At 41.9% G+C, this 13,006-nt stretch overlaps 1 protein-coding gene across 1 annotated transcript; it reads left to right on the top strand.

The window, feature by feature from the left end:
• The first annotated feature begins 2,095 nt into the window (after positions 1 to 2,095).
• Positions 2,096 to 12,696, top strand: qdpra (quinoid dihydropteridine reductase a). Its single transcript, XM_079557314.1, has 7 exons — positions 2,096 to 2,323; positions 2,426 to 2,518; positions 3,036 to 3,132; positions 4,286 to 4,426; positions 9,430 to 9,538; positions 11,572 to 11,655; positions 11,909 to 12,696. The coding sequence occupies exons 1-7, from the start codon at positions 2,240 to 2,242 to the stop codon at positions 12,009 to 12,011; spliced, it is 711 nt and encodes a 236-aa protein (XP_079413440.1). The 5' UTR covers positions 2,096 to 2,239; the 3' UTR covers positions 12,012 to 12,696.
• Positions 12,697 to 13,006: the final 310 nt, after the last annotated feature.

Below are 13,006 nucleotides of genomic sequence, written 5' to 3'. Positions count from 1 at the left end.
AGTGGCGCTTATGGCCTCTGGGACTTGAGGCACTTAGTTCTGCTTTAAAAACCTGCAATCCATCACCTGACCAGACTTAACACGTACAAACATGGGAGAGTGAACTAAAGTAGAGCAAAAAGATGTTGATATTTGCGTTTCCAAAAAAAGGCAGCAGCGCAAACTTAGTGCATGAGTCCCGATGAATATGGAGACAAAGGCAATTTTGCCACGATGCGCAAAATTTTAAGTCAAACTGCACAAGAAATTACAATGTTGGAGAAGCAGGCCTAATTAATGTGGTGTTTGTAATATTTTCAAAATGTTTGCATCTGGCTCACTTACAAAGATAAGATAATAATTGGGTTGTTTTGATGGTGTGCGGGGTTCCACCTACAGAAAACAACCTTTTTTTCCTTGGCTCTCATCCGTATAACGTTGAACTGGAGCGGTTCACTGCAGCTGTCCATCAAACATCCCGGAGCGAGCCGAGTGTGCGCGTGTTTCAGCGGTGCCCTTTTCCGTTTCAGTCCATGATCAAATCCTCATAATCTTCAGACACGCATTCAGCAGTGCTGGTTACTTTTTGTGAAAGTTTTCCATGACTGTGCCCTGTGCACAGTACCTTAGATAAGAAGGCTGATTTGCTATAATAATAATAATAATAATAATAATAATAATAATAATAATAATAATAATAATAATAATAATAATAATAATAATAATGATGCATTGGTTTTATATAGTGCTTTTCTGGAACCCAAAGACGCTATACATTGCACTATTCGTTCACTCCATACTCTGTGGTGGTAAGCTACTATTGTAGCCACAGCTGACCTGGGGTTAACTGACGGAACCGAGGCAACCAGTCTGCGCCATCGGCCCCTCCGACCACCACCACTCACTCAATCACGGACTACATTCGCTAGGCTTCCTGGTGTTACTAAACGGTCTCACATCCAAGTCCTGCCAGGCCCTTCCCTGCTTAGCTTCCAAGGTCTGACGGGATTGGGCAGAGCAAAGGCGGTATGGCCTCTGTAATAATAATAAGTAATAATAACATATTTGGTCATATCTGTCATTTATCCATCATGACTATATATAATGGCCTCAAAAGCAGTCAGGAAGCAGAGCAGCAGCAGCAGTTGTTCGCAGCCTGTGCACTCGCAGTAAACTCATTTGCATATCACATTTACAGTACGCACAGTTTCAAATAGGAAATCAGGTGCAATACACCCACCTGGATAAAAATTAGAACAGGTTATATAAGTAAAATATCGGGGTGTAAAGTTACAGTCCTAGTGCAGGTGGTCAATAAGTGATGCTGGTACAAGGAATAAAGTGCAGCTGATACATAGATTATTGCACATAGTTTTGCAAGGGGGGTTAAAACACATGTTACTTTACAGTCTTGTTGTACAGTCTGACAGCAGTGGGGATGAAGGCTTTGCGGTAGCGCTCCGTCCTGCACTGAGGGTATCTCAGTCTGCCACTGAGAGAGCTGCTCAGCTCTTCTACAGTCCCGTGCAGTAGGTGGGAGGTGTTGTCCATGATGGGGGTGAGCTTGGCTAACACTCTCCTGTCCCTCACCTCCTCCACAGAGTCCAGGGGGCAGCCCAGGATGGAGCTGGCCCTCCTGACCAGCTTGTTCAGTCTGTTCTTGTCCCGCTCTGTGCTGCCCGGGGCCCAGCACACGGCAGCGTAGTGGAGAGCAGAGGCGACCACAGAGTCATAAAAAGTCCTGAGCAGAGGCCTGCTCACTCCGAAGGACCTCAGTCTCCTCAGAAGGTGGAGGCGACTTTGGCCCTTCTTGTACAGGGAGTTGGTGTTGTGGGACCAGTCCAGTTTATTGTTGAGGTGAACACCCAGGTACTTGAAACTGTCCACCTCCTCAATGTCCTCCCCCTGGATGTTCAGCGGTTTATCATGTCACTTTTGTTTTGCAAGCACGTCAAATTAAAAGTAAAAAAAAAAAACGTAAAAGGTTAATGCCAAAAGTATACATAAAAAGGAGTTGGCAGCCTGCCTTTAATTAAAACATTCACTGAGCTCCATACATGCTCTACAGTCTACAACATAGGTGGAATTACTAAGTACCCGTGAACGCAGCATTAGTTCCATGGACCTGTTGCTCAATCCGTGTCGACACCGCCCGCCCATGTGTCCGCCCCCTCTTCCATGTATTTAGCCTGTGCTCCTCTCTCCCCCAGCCTCCACTCACTCTCTCCCCGCTTAACCTGCTGCTAATCCCCGCTACAACATGGCTGCTCACCGGGTCATCGTCTACGGAGGGAGAGGGGCTCTGGGCTCCAGGATCGTGCAGCATTTCAGGTCCAAAGGCTGGGTACGTGCAGCGGCTAAAGCCCCCTCATGCTAACCGGGCTGCTATGCTAACATGTCACTTTTCTCTCTGTCACTGTCACTGTTTGTTTATTTTATATTGCAGTGGGTTGCCAGCATCGATATGGCGTCTAACGAGGAGGCAGACGAGAATGTCATCGTCAAAATGAGTGAATCTTTCACTGAACAGGCTGGACAGGTGAGATTTATTATGTATTATTTTCATCTCTCTTTTATATGACAGCTGGTGTGCGTGCGTGGAAATGAATGAAGCACATTGCATGATGTATAGCCTTTATAGCTTTGATTGCCTTAATTTAATCTTGCACAAGGACAAAGTGTAAGCTGCAGAAGTGGGCACACAGAGATAAACTTTGCCTTGCACCGGTTTTAACACATAGTAAAAGTGTTGGTGAAATGTTTGCAACATAATTACAATGTAATTATTTATTTATTTTTATTCAAATTTTATTCTCTTTTTGAGGAGCACCTTAGATGAGATGTACATACTTGTTTGCAAAAAATGCTGCTTGCTCGTTGTTGTGAAAGTCTCCCAAGATATCACTTACTACAGTACATTGCAAACTGCTAAAATGAAAACACAGCGTCTATGCCTCAACCTCTACAATCTGCTGAATGTCTCTCTTGCGCTGATGTTTCTGTACCCTGTAGTTGAGTGGCCGTTTATTAAAATGTGATAACATCTGGCGTTGCAGGTGACGACAGAAGTGTCTGCGTTGCTGGGGGAACAGAAGGTAGATGCCATCTTGTGTGTGGCTGGAGGATGGGCAGGAGGAAACTGCAGCTCCAAAGGTCAGCCTTTCAACATTGTTTACTGTCGCCATTATCAGATGACATTTAGAACCTAATTTTTATTTTTATCTCGCAAAACCGCTGCTCGGGTTGGTACAGCCGGCTTAATTATTCATTATTCATTATTTTGTTCTTTGCGTTTCTGCAAAGGCGTTACGTGCGACTTCTTAAAAATCTATATATTACCGACAGCTGACTATCATTTAACACAAGAATGCATTATTCAAATTGTTTTGACAAACCTTTTAAAGATATTATTCATGTTTGTGTGCTAATGTTTAATTCAGCACACAAAGCAGTAAATTAATCACCTAAAAGGAATTGAAAGAAATTGTTTCATTGCTGCAGACCAACGCCATAATCCTACGCTGTCGGTACTGATAGATACAGACGGCATCTCGTCATAGAAGGGGGCGTGGCTTCACCAAGGGGGAAAAATGGAATCTTTAGAGAAACACAATTTTCCCTCTTTTTTGCCATTTTCTGGTGGAATATCAACTTATTTATCACATACAAATAAAGTCAAGTGTAAATCGGGCCCATAAGGATATTTTCTCACAGCAGATTGTTCAATAGAAGTGAAAAAACGGCAGTTGTAGCAAGCGCTAGCTAACCGTTAGCATTAGCCCGATGCTAACATGTAGCATCAAGTTAACATTCTCCGTTATTCATGTATTTATGGGCTGTTGAACCACTTTGCTCCTCCCCATGTCTTTGTATCATTATTTAGTAGAAAACTATATTCATAATTCAGCATTTGTTACAGTAGTTTTTGAATAATTAGAGAAAATGTACATTTTTTCAAAATTGTTTTCCCCCTTAACTGTTTTCAAAAATGACCATATATGGGCGATTCCAGAGATGCCGTCTGTATCTATACCACTTGAACAAATAACTTACTTTACTTACTTGATAAAATATTTGAGTGTCTCGGTTTTGCTAGTATCTCATGCTTTTTTTTTTTTCTTCTTTTTTTTCAAGAGGAATGTATTAGGATTTTTTTCAACACCATGAACTAGGCCTTAAACATTGTAATATAATCCAAATCACATAATCAGCCCCACCCTGAGACCTCTAGTGTAGATAATAAAAAATGTACCATTAGGTCAAGACTGCTTCACAGCTATTAATGAAACGGTTTCGTATTCCCCAGATTTATACAAGAACTCCGACCTGATGTGGAAGCAGAGTGTGTGGACGTCCACCATCTCCAGTCACCTCGCCGCGCTGCATCTCAAACCTGGAGGACTGCTGACTCTGGCCGGAGCGAAAGCCGCACTCTCGGGGACTGGAGGTTTGTGTTTACTCTCCACATTACGCCGACCCCGACTGACCCGACGTCACTTCACTTTCCCGCACAAGCTTTGACTTTTGGCAGACTTAATTTGCAGAGAGAGTTTTGTTGTCCAAGCTGCCAATCCAAATAAAGGTAGTAATCGAAGGGTTTTGAAAGGGGAAGGGGAGAGCATAGCATCGTGAGGGAATAAGTAGATAAAATGGATTTGTGGAATAAATAACAAGGGATGGGAACGATCACCCATGGACTCGCAATGCCATTACCGTATTCTTGAGACTCCTCCCCACCCACCCCCATGTGACCAGATTCTATGGGTGGGTTATAGACCCCATGTGATAACCAACCAACTAGCTCTTCCCCAGTCCACCCCCAGTCCACCTGAACATGTGATTAGATTTAAATCAATGCAATCCCTGTCTCAGCAGTGGGCCTCAAAGCGCTTTTGGCCCGGGCTTACAGAGGCATGACTCAGCCATTTACGGCCCCACACCTCATCCACATGGACAGGCTCTCTTTTTAACTAAAAGTGCGGACGGCAGCAGCTATCCATTGTTCTCCTCGTACTGTTCTGTGATAGTAGGACATGAATGATTTTTCAAACAATACAATTTACTAAAAAGAAGAGCAAGAAGTGGAGAGAAATACCCATTGATCAAACAAGCCAGTGTATATCCTTTACTAAATGATCTCTTGCTGAGTTTTATTGGCAGTTTATCAGAACTTTTTAAGAGAAATTGTTTGTGGCAATTTGTTGTCTTTTCCTTCAAATACAGCAACGTATCACACAAAATAAACTTTATGTTGAGCGTTTAACCATGTTTTCACGTTCCCTCATCAAAACGATCCAATCAATCCAATCCACTTTATTTATATAGCACATTTTATAAACAAGTGTTTCCAAAGTGCTGCACATAAAATCGGCAATATAGGAATACAAAATAAATAAATATAATAAAATCAAGTGAAACCAAACTATACATTCAGCTAAAACGATAAAATGGTTTAAAATATAAATAAGATGCAATAATAAAAGAAATTTAATAAAATTTGTTAAAACAATAAAAGAAAATTCAAACAATAAAAGAAAATAAAAGACACAGAGGACCACACAACTCACGCGGTGTTAAAAGCCCGAGAATAAAAGTGTGTTGTAAGACGAGATTTAAAACACTCCAGGGTGGGGGCCGTTCGGACGTGAAGGGGCAGAGCGTTCCACAGCTTAGGGCCGACAACGGAGAACGCTCTGTCCCCTCTGGTTTTACGGTTCGTCCTAGGAACCACAAGCTGGAGCTGGCCCTCAGACCTCAAAGCGCGCGCTGGAGAGTAAATTTACGTTCGACAAAACGATGTCGAACTGTATTTTGTTTCATTCATTTTGTCTTGTCTATTTTAGTTGTATTTTTCTTCTGCTGCTGCTGAGCTATGAGCAGTTTTTCATGGATTTTGAGGAAACGCAACTGTCCCGAAATAATGTACGAAACAGTACACTCAGTAGAAGTGTGGTTGACCGTTCTTCCTCGATGTGTTCCTGACTAAGATTCTGATCCACATGTGCCAGATTTTGTTTCAAGTATACACACCTTTTTAACGTTAGCGTAAACATTGTACCGTCAGATGTGACCATTTTGTCCTGCGGTGTGGCACAAGGGTCAGTCTTGGGTCCTATTTTGTTTGCCACTTGGTCAAATTATCGGTTGTTTCAAGGATGTATCATATAATATCTATGTAGACGATGTCCACTTGTATTGTTCTTTTAATGATGACGAGTTCCATTGTCTTAGTGTGTGTGTGTGTGTCCTCCATCAAAGACTGGCCACTAACTGCTTGCAGATAAATTCAGAAAAAGACTGAAACGCTAATCTTTGATCTCGACCACAAGATCCCGCTGGTCAAACAGCCCCTTTGCTCTCTTGGCTCTTCTGTCAAATCCAGCCTCAGAACCTGGGGGTTGTGTTTGACAAGGGCATGACGTTGGAGACGCTCTTAAAACAGCTCATCCGAAATGTCTTTAATCATCTCAGGAACATCTTTTAAAATTCAAAAAGGACCTGGAAATGATGATTCATGCTTTCATATCAGCAAGACTTGACATTTGCAACTCTGTCTTTACCTGTCTGCATAAGACTGCTCTGAACAAACTGCAAATTGTTCAAAATTCTGCTGCTAGACTTTTAACAGGTGCCCTTGAAGGCCTCATATCACTCCAGCCTTGTCGGCTCTCCATTGGCTCCCTGTAAAATTCCGGATTGATTTTCAGATTTTAGTGCCGACTTTCAGAGCCTTTAACGGTCAGGCCCCACAGTACATCCTGGACCTTTTTGAGCCCGTTCTCCTCTGGCCGCACTCTTCGGTCCACTGGCCAGAACCTGCTTGTACTAGTCCCTAAGACTGCTTGTACTAGTCCCTAAGACTAAGAAAAGATGGGTCCCCTCGGGTCTTATAGTCTGTTGCCCCAGACTATGGAATGCTCTGTCTCTGCGTCAGGCCGCTTTTTTGAAAAAGATCTGAAGACGATTTAAGATTTAAGATTTAAGAAAGCTTTTGATGCTGTGTCCTACATGATTATTGTTCAATTATTTGACCTAAAGCAGATCCTCTACATACAGAGTTATTGGAACAGGTTTCCATCAGGACGTCTTTAGTGTTCACATCATGTGTAATTTAACATCTAATCATTGGAGCCGTGCACAGCCTCTGGGACGGCCATTATAATGTATTAGAATGAATGGCGCTTCAACGTCAACATTGTGATGTATTGATTTTTGCATTGATCCTCGCCTGACCTCATTCTAACCTCGAAAGTAGCCAATAACTGCAGATGTCATGCCCAAATGAGTAAAGTAATCATTCGAACCATTTCTTTTTGTATAATTTTCTTTGCTAATAAGGGCTTTGGGTGATTCCAGACGCCTCCCAGTCTAGACCAAATCTTCACCACCTTTTTTTTTTTTTTTTTTTTTTGTAAATCCTGATTTGTTGAGCGCGTGTAGGAAAAGCCCTGCCACCTCCCCTTGTTCCTATTGGTCACTTGTTTGTAGGACAATTTGGCGTGCTTGTCATGGGATTGGTTTAGGAACAGGGAAACAGATGCTTGGAATTCCTCCGGTAGATGTTTTAAGAGGAGAGTAGTGATTCCAGATGCACAAGAGCTGTTAAGGCCATCGTTCAGGCGGGTGTAGTAATAGGTAGAGCTGAGTGCACTGCAGCTTAAAGGATTACGCATTAATAAAAAGACTGCAACGCTCTGACCTCATTTGGGTTCAAAAGTCAGTTGAATCATGCAGCATGGTGGATCAGGTGGGCTAGCATAGCACGCTGTTCTAAATGATTTTGTTAATAAAGTTAGTATACGACTGGATTGTGTTGGATCTCTTTAAACATAAGCACATAAATTAATGAATATTATACCATGGTCTGGGTGAATACTCGATTCTGATTGGCTGGTGGGGGCTAACAAGCGTGCATTATTTTCGTATAACCGCACACGTAGTCCGGTAGTTAAATCACTGGGATATCACTCCACTGTGGGCATCGCCATAGCAACGCATGACACAGCTGAATCAGATAAACACGTAATTAGTGACTGACAGGAACGTATGATGGATTTTGTTTAATTTCAACATTTTTGGCCAAAACAAAATGTTTTATAAATGGGAAGTAGAGGAGAGTGAGCAGCTAGGTTAGCTACTGTTAATAAAATATGAGCTGTCCATTTCTATTGAAAATGGTTAAGGCACTATTCATGATTTTCAGGCATACATAAAATTATCCCAGCATTTAAACATATTTGTCTGGATTAGTAAAGTCAAACATAAAAGTTTCAGTTCGTGTGGCCCAGGTGTGAGCGACTCCACCGCAGCTGTTTCCATAAACAGTTGAGCTCGTTGAGCTAGCTAGCAAGCTTCAGGTTGAACAGCGTAAAAGTGAAATAACTCCTGCCCGTGAGTGCCGCACATCGGTGTTTACTTCCACGGAAAAGTGCCGGGTTAGTCCTGTTGTGTTGTGATTCTGTGCTTATGTTGTTTCGTTGCGTCTGACTGAGATCCTCGTAATAGCTGCGGAGAATTACTCTCTCTGAGACGAGCCTTCAGTGACCGGCTAATAACCCACAGAAAATAGTCCCGATGGTCTGGCATATTTAGTGACTTTAGTAAATGAAACAAATATTTATTATAAATGTTACGTTTGTTGGACCATGGTATAAGCGGATTAAACAACGAGGAGCCATGCATTAGACGGTTATAATGCACTACGCGGAGTGGTGTTCTTGACTCCGCGTCGTGCATTATAACTGTCTAATGCACGGCTCCTCGTTGTTTAATCCTTACTAAGAGAATGGTGACACTGTCATTTGGCAGCTAAGTCATTCAATTCTGAATGATTGTGACCGGAAATGGGACTGGATGTCGATGGAAAGTTTGGAACATTGTTACAAATCATGATTTAGAATGAGCGCTGTTTGTCCTTTGAATGGAGACAATCAGGAGTATGTTTATCATGTAAAATTGACTTTTATGAGCTTGTCACCATTTTATGTGTGTTTTATTGTATGACGAAACTCACGCCGTTGTCACTGTTTTGAGTCGTCCATATCATTTGGTTCTTCTTTTACTGCTGAAGCACTCCAATCTGTGTTTCTTGCATTAACAAAACAGTCCTTCACGTTTTTAAAGCTCATAATCCATCACTGAATCAATTGTGCACCCAAAATTGCTTCTGACTGGCATTCCAATTCATGAACTTGTCATTCCCACTGCTGCCTGCAGAGGGAACTCCAGGCCAATTGAAAAACCTGCCCAGCCTCTCAATCCTTACAGTGTTGTCTTCACATAGAGATTATTTCCTGACGTCAGAACAGTGACTCCTTTCCATCTTTCGTCTCGTTTTGCATTATCCACAGAAGAACAGCATTCAGACTGGGAAGAAAAGAGTTTTCTTCTTCTCCATGTTGTGAAAGTCCCCTCATCTCAACATCTAAAACTTTTTTTTTTTTTTCCCAGGTATGATGGGGTATGGCATGGCCAAAGCTGCTGTCCATCAGCTGTGTCAGAGCCTTGCAGCCAAAAACAGTGGGATGCCGTCAGAAGCCGCAGCTGTAGCCATTCTACCGTAAGTACTACACATCTTCATTTTAAACATTACCGATGCACTGTACAAATTACGACCGATTGTTTAATAAAAGCAATGTGTTGAAGTCCTAAGATCTCTTATAGTTTCAGTAATAGTTGTGGACTGTAGATAATGACTTGTGAACACAATTTAAGAGTTTTTCCACTGGTGCTCATGAAGGCAAATTACAAAGGTGAACCGATGAAATGCCTTTGGTGTTTTAGGTTTTATTTGCTGTACAGCATTGAACGCTTTCTGGCAGTTACTCACTCCTCGTTTAGTCGGCAGAAAGACTGAGAGGTGGAGCCCGAAAAGTTTGTCTTAGCTCTCATAATGGTACAAAATCCTGTTAATAAACCTAATGTCTTTGCAGCATTGTGACTGACTGGCAAGGGCTAGGGTTTGAGCTGCCGACTGTAAGATGTTCTTCTATTTAATTTTTTTTAAAAAGCTCATTTCCAAATATATTTCAAAGTGGACAGACCGTGCAGAAATGTGGATTATAAACCTACTTCCGGGCACCTTCGCTATGATCTTTTTTTTTTTAAAGGTTTATTTCTTAAAATGACGGAGTGATGTGCAAAGGACACACCTCATTTGGGTTTTACCCTCTGCAGGCGGCAGTGGGAATTGTCGGTGTAAACGGTGTAAAGGAAGCATCTTATGTCCTCCTCTTATTGGTTAAATATCAATAAATAAAATGAGCCATGGGTCCAAAGTGATGATATCTGGAGACATTGGCATAGCAGTTAAGCATTAAAAAAAAGAATATCCTTTTTTTTTTTTTGTATTGTAAGTCTTAAGTCTTCACAGTAATTGAAAAACATCATGCAACTGAAACACATCCCAAGGGGAGGTTTTCGGACTGGGCTGTAAACAGACGTGGCCAACATCGAGCCATTCGTAGTGCAATGTGAAGAAAAGTTTGACAAGATTAGTGCTGAGAAGTCTCCTACAAGTTAATCTACAGAATATATTCCGGCGTATGACGCACAAGGCCCATTTTGCATTACGTGTGCGCATATTGGATTTACCCCCGGTTTCTGCAGTGTCACGATGAGAAGGCAATTTTTGCGGGGAGTATGTAGCTCTGTTTGGCCGTGTTTACCAGCAGCTCTCTCTCTCTCATTGAGGCGCCTGTCACATCTGTTCAGCATTAGCCCATGACTTGCATTTTCTGCTGCCGTCCTCGCTGTACACCATGCACTGCCATCATGTGTTAACCCTCCACGTTTCGGAACAGTGTCATCTCGGTTTAGTTGTTTGGCGTTACTGAGTTATAAAGATGGGTTTGATTTTCTCTCCAGTGTTGTGACATGAACACAAACCTACTGTTCATAATCGCTTTATAAATCATGTTTATGTAAATTATAAAACAGAAAAGGTCTTTTTTTTTTCTTCTTTTTTTTCTAAGGCTGCACAATGTTTTGCCAAATTATCATCGTCACACTATTGGGCACATTACTCCCTTTTTAGACATTTTTGTTGTACGTAAGAAAGAAAATACCTGTCTGGTATGGCAAAAAAGTATTGAAGGTGAAGCAGGGGCGGCCACCCCAAAGATAAATAAATGTAATCCACAACACAAAAAAATCAGGTACCCCAGCTTTTATGGTGTCGTAATAAACGTTTTTTGCACATGGAACTGCTCCGAATGGGTCCAGTGATTGTTTATGAACTTAACAATGCATGCAGACATCTATTTTTGCAACAATATCAAGGACATTTTTTTTCCTTTTAATGATTCCCCATTTTTCACACACCTTGACATTGGAGATTAACCTGAAAATGTAATTGTGCAGATCTGCCACACATAATTTTCTGGCTCTAGATGACAAACATTGTAGTATTTCTAGTTTATCGGTTCAGGCACTGATATTGAAGACTAAGTATCGTTAAAGTACTGATATTGATAAAAATGTAGCTGTACCCAGCCCTAGATTTGAGTAATGAAACGGCTCTGCGGTCACAAATCCAGTCTACAGTGCAGTATTTAAGCCCCTCCCGCCCTCCCTTTTGACTTCATCTTGCAGGGTCACCTTGGATACGCCGATGAACAGGAAGTTCATGCCAAACGCGGACCACAGCTCCTGGACGCCGCTGGAGTACATCGCCGAGTGAGTCGAATGGATGAGAAGTGAAACTAATACTCGCCCCGCTTGCTCCACCATCCTTGTTTTCGCTTTTGAAAGACGGATCAATATGTTTTTTTTTTCCATTAACACTACCACTGTGAGCTCATAGAAAATCACATTCTCGCTTTAGATCTCAAATATTTGCAGCTAACTATGTCAATCAAGTGTACCGTATACCTACCATTTCACTGACACAGCTGTAACTCAACTGTCTTTCCTCTCCCGTTTGTCTCAGATTGTTCTTCAGCTGGGCGACGGGAGTGGACCGTCCGGCCTCGGGAAGCCTCATGGAGCTTGTCACCGCGGCAGGTGAAACTCAGGCATCGCCAATGAAGTAGAACCACGGCGGGAGGGAGCGAGGCAGAGAGAGAGAGGCTCAGACAGGAGCACAGGGAGGGGAGAGGAGAGCGTTCTGGTTTTACGGGCAAATACACAGCACCATCTAGTGGCGCAATATCGTCCCTTCAGTTCCTGTCGCTATCGGAAGCTCCCACAGAGGATACAACAAAAACAACTTTGAATCATGTCTTATACTCATATATATTGTCTTATTTTTCTTCATGAATCCCAATACACCTGATGATTTATTTTCAGCTAGACGAGTTTTACAGAGTCCTATTTTTCTTAACATTTAACAGTTTCAGTTGAAAATACAAGGTGCTTTTAAATCCTTGCGCTGTAGCAGTTCTTTACAATGGCCTACGAGACCCGATCCTGTTGATGGTCGAGGAGTTTTACGGCCTTTGTTGTCACTATTCTCAAACAATTGGGTGAAAACGTGACAGCCTGTACTGATTCCTGTCTCTGTACCTTTATTGTGTACATTATATATTGCGATTTTCAACATAGAATAACAGGAGTTGCTTTAGTTTTTACCTCTATGTTCCTTGTCGTAAAGATCAAGGCCTTCCTGAAAGTAACTGACCTATTTCATTATTTTTTTGCTTTGGACATTCATGGCCAAGTAGCATCACATGTTGTGGATTGCGAATGATGAAATGACTGTACTGTTACCTGCTCAAATTGGTATCGGTATTTTGATAATCCCACGAGAAACCAATTATGGCCTATAAGTTTACAGTTATCAATCTTTCACTGAGTAACAAACAGCCATTTCTCCAAAACGTGACTCTTTCGTAACAATGAATGGTTTGCACATAGTTTCCTTTGAATATATTTGTCACCCACAGCAGACATTTTGCTTGGTTACTTGGTTGCTCACCATCTCTGCCTATCGATTGAGGGAAAATCTGTAATGCAAATCTTAGCTGTTTGCATAATGTGTAAATCAAAAGACCTGTTGCTAGTGTGTAAGCTGCTGGTCACGTTGGAT

Source organism: Gobius niger (assembly GCF_951799975.1).
Source record: "Gobius niger genome assembly, chromosome: 5".
Classification (NCBI taxonomy): domain Eukaryota; kingdom Metazoa; phylum Chordata; class Actinopteri; order Gobiiformes; family Gobiidae; genus Gobius; species Gobius niger.
Note: the sequence above shows the minus strand (reverse complement) of the source record. Positions and strands in the feature narration are given on the sequence as shown.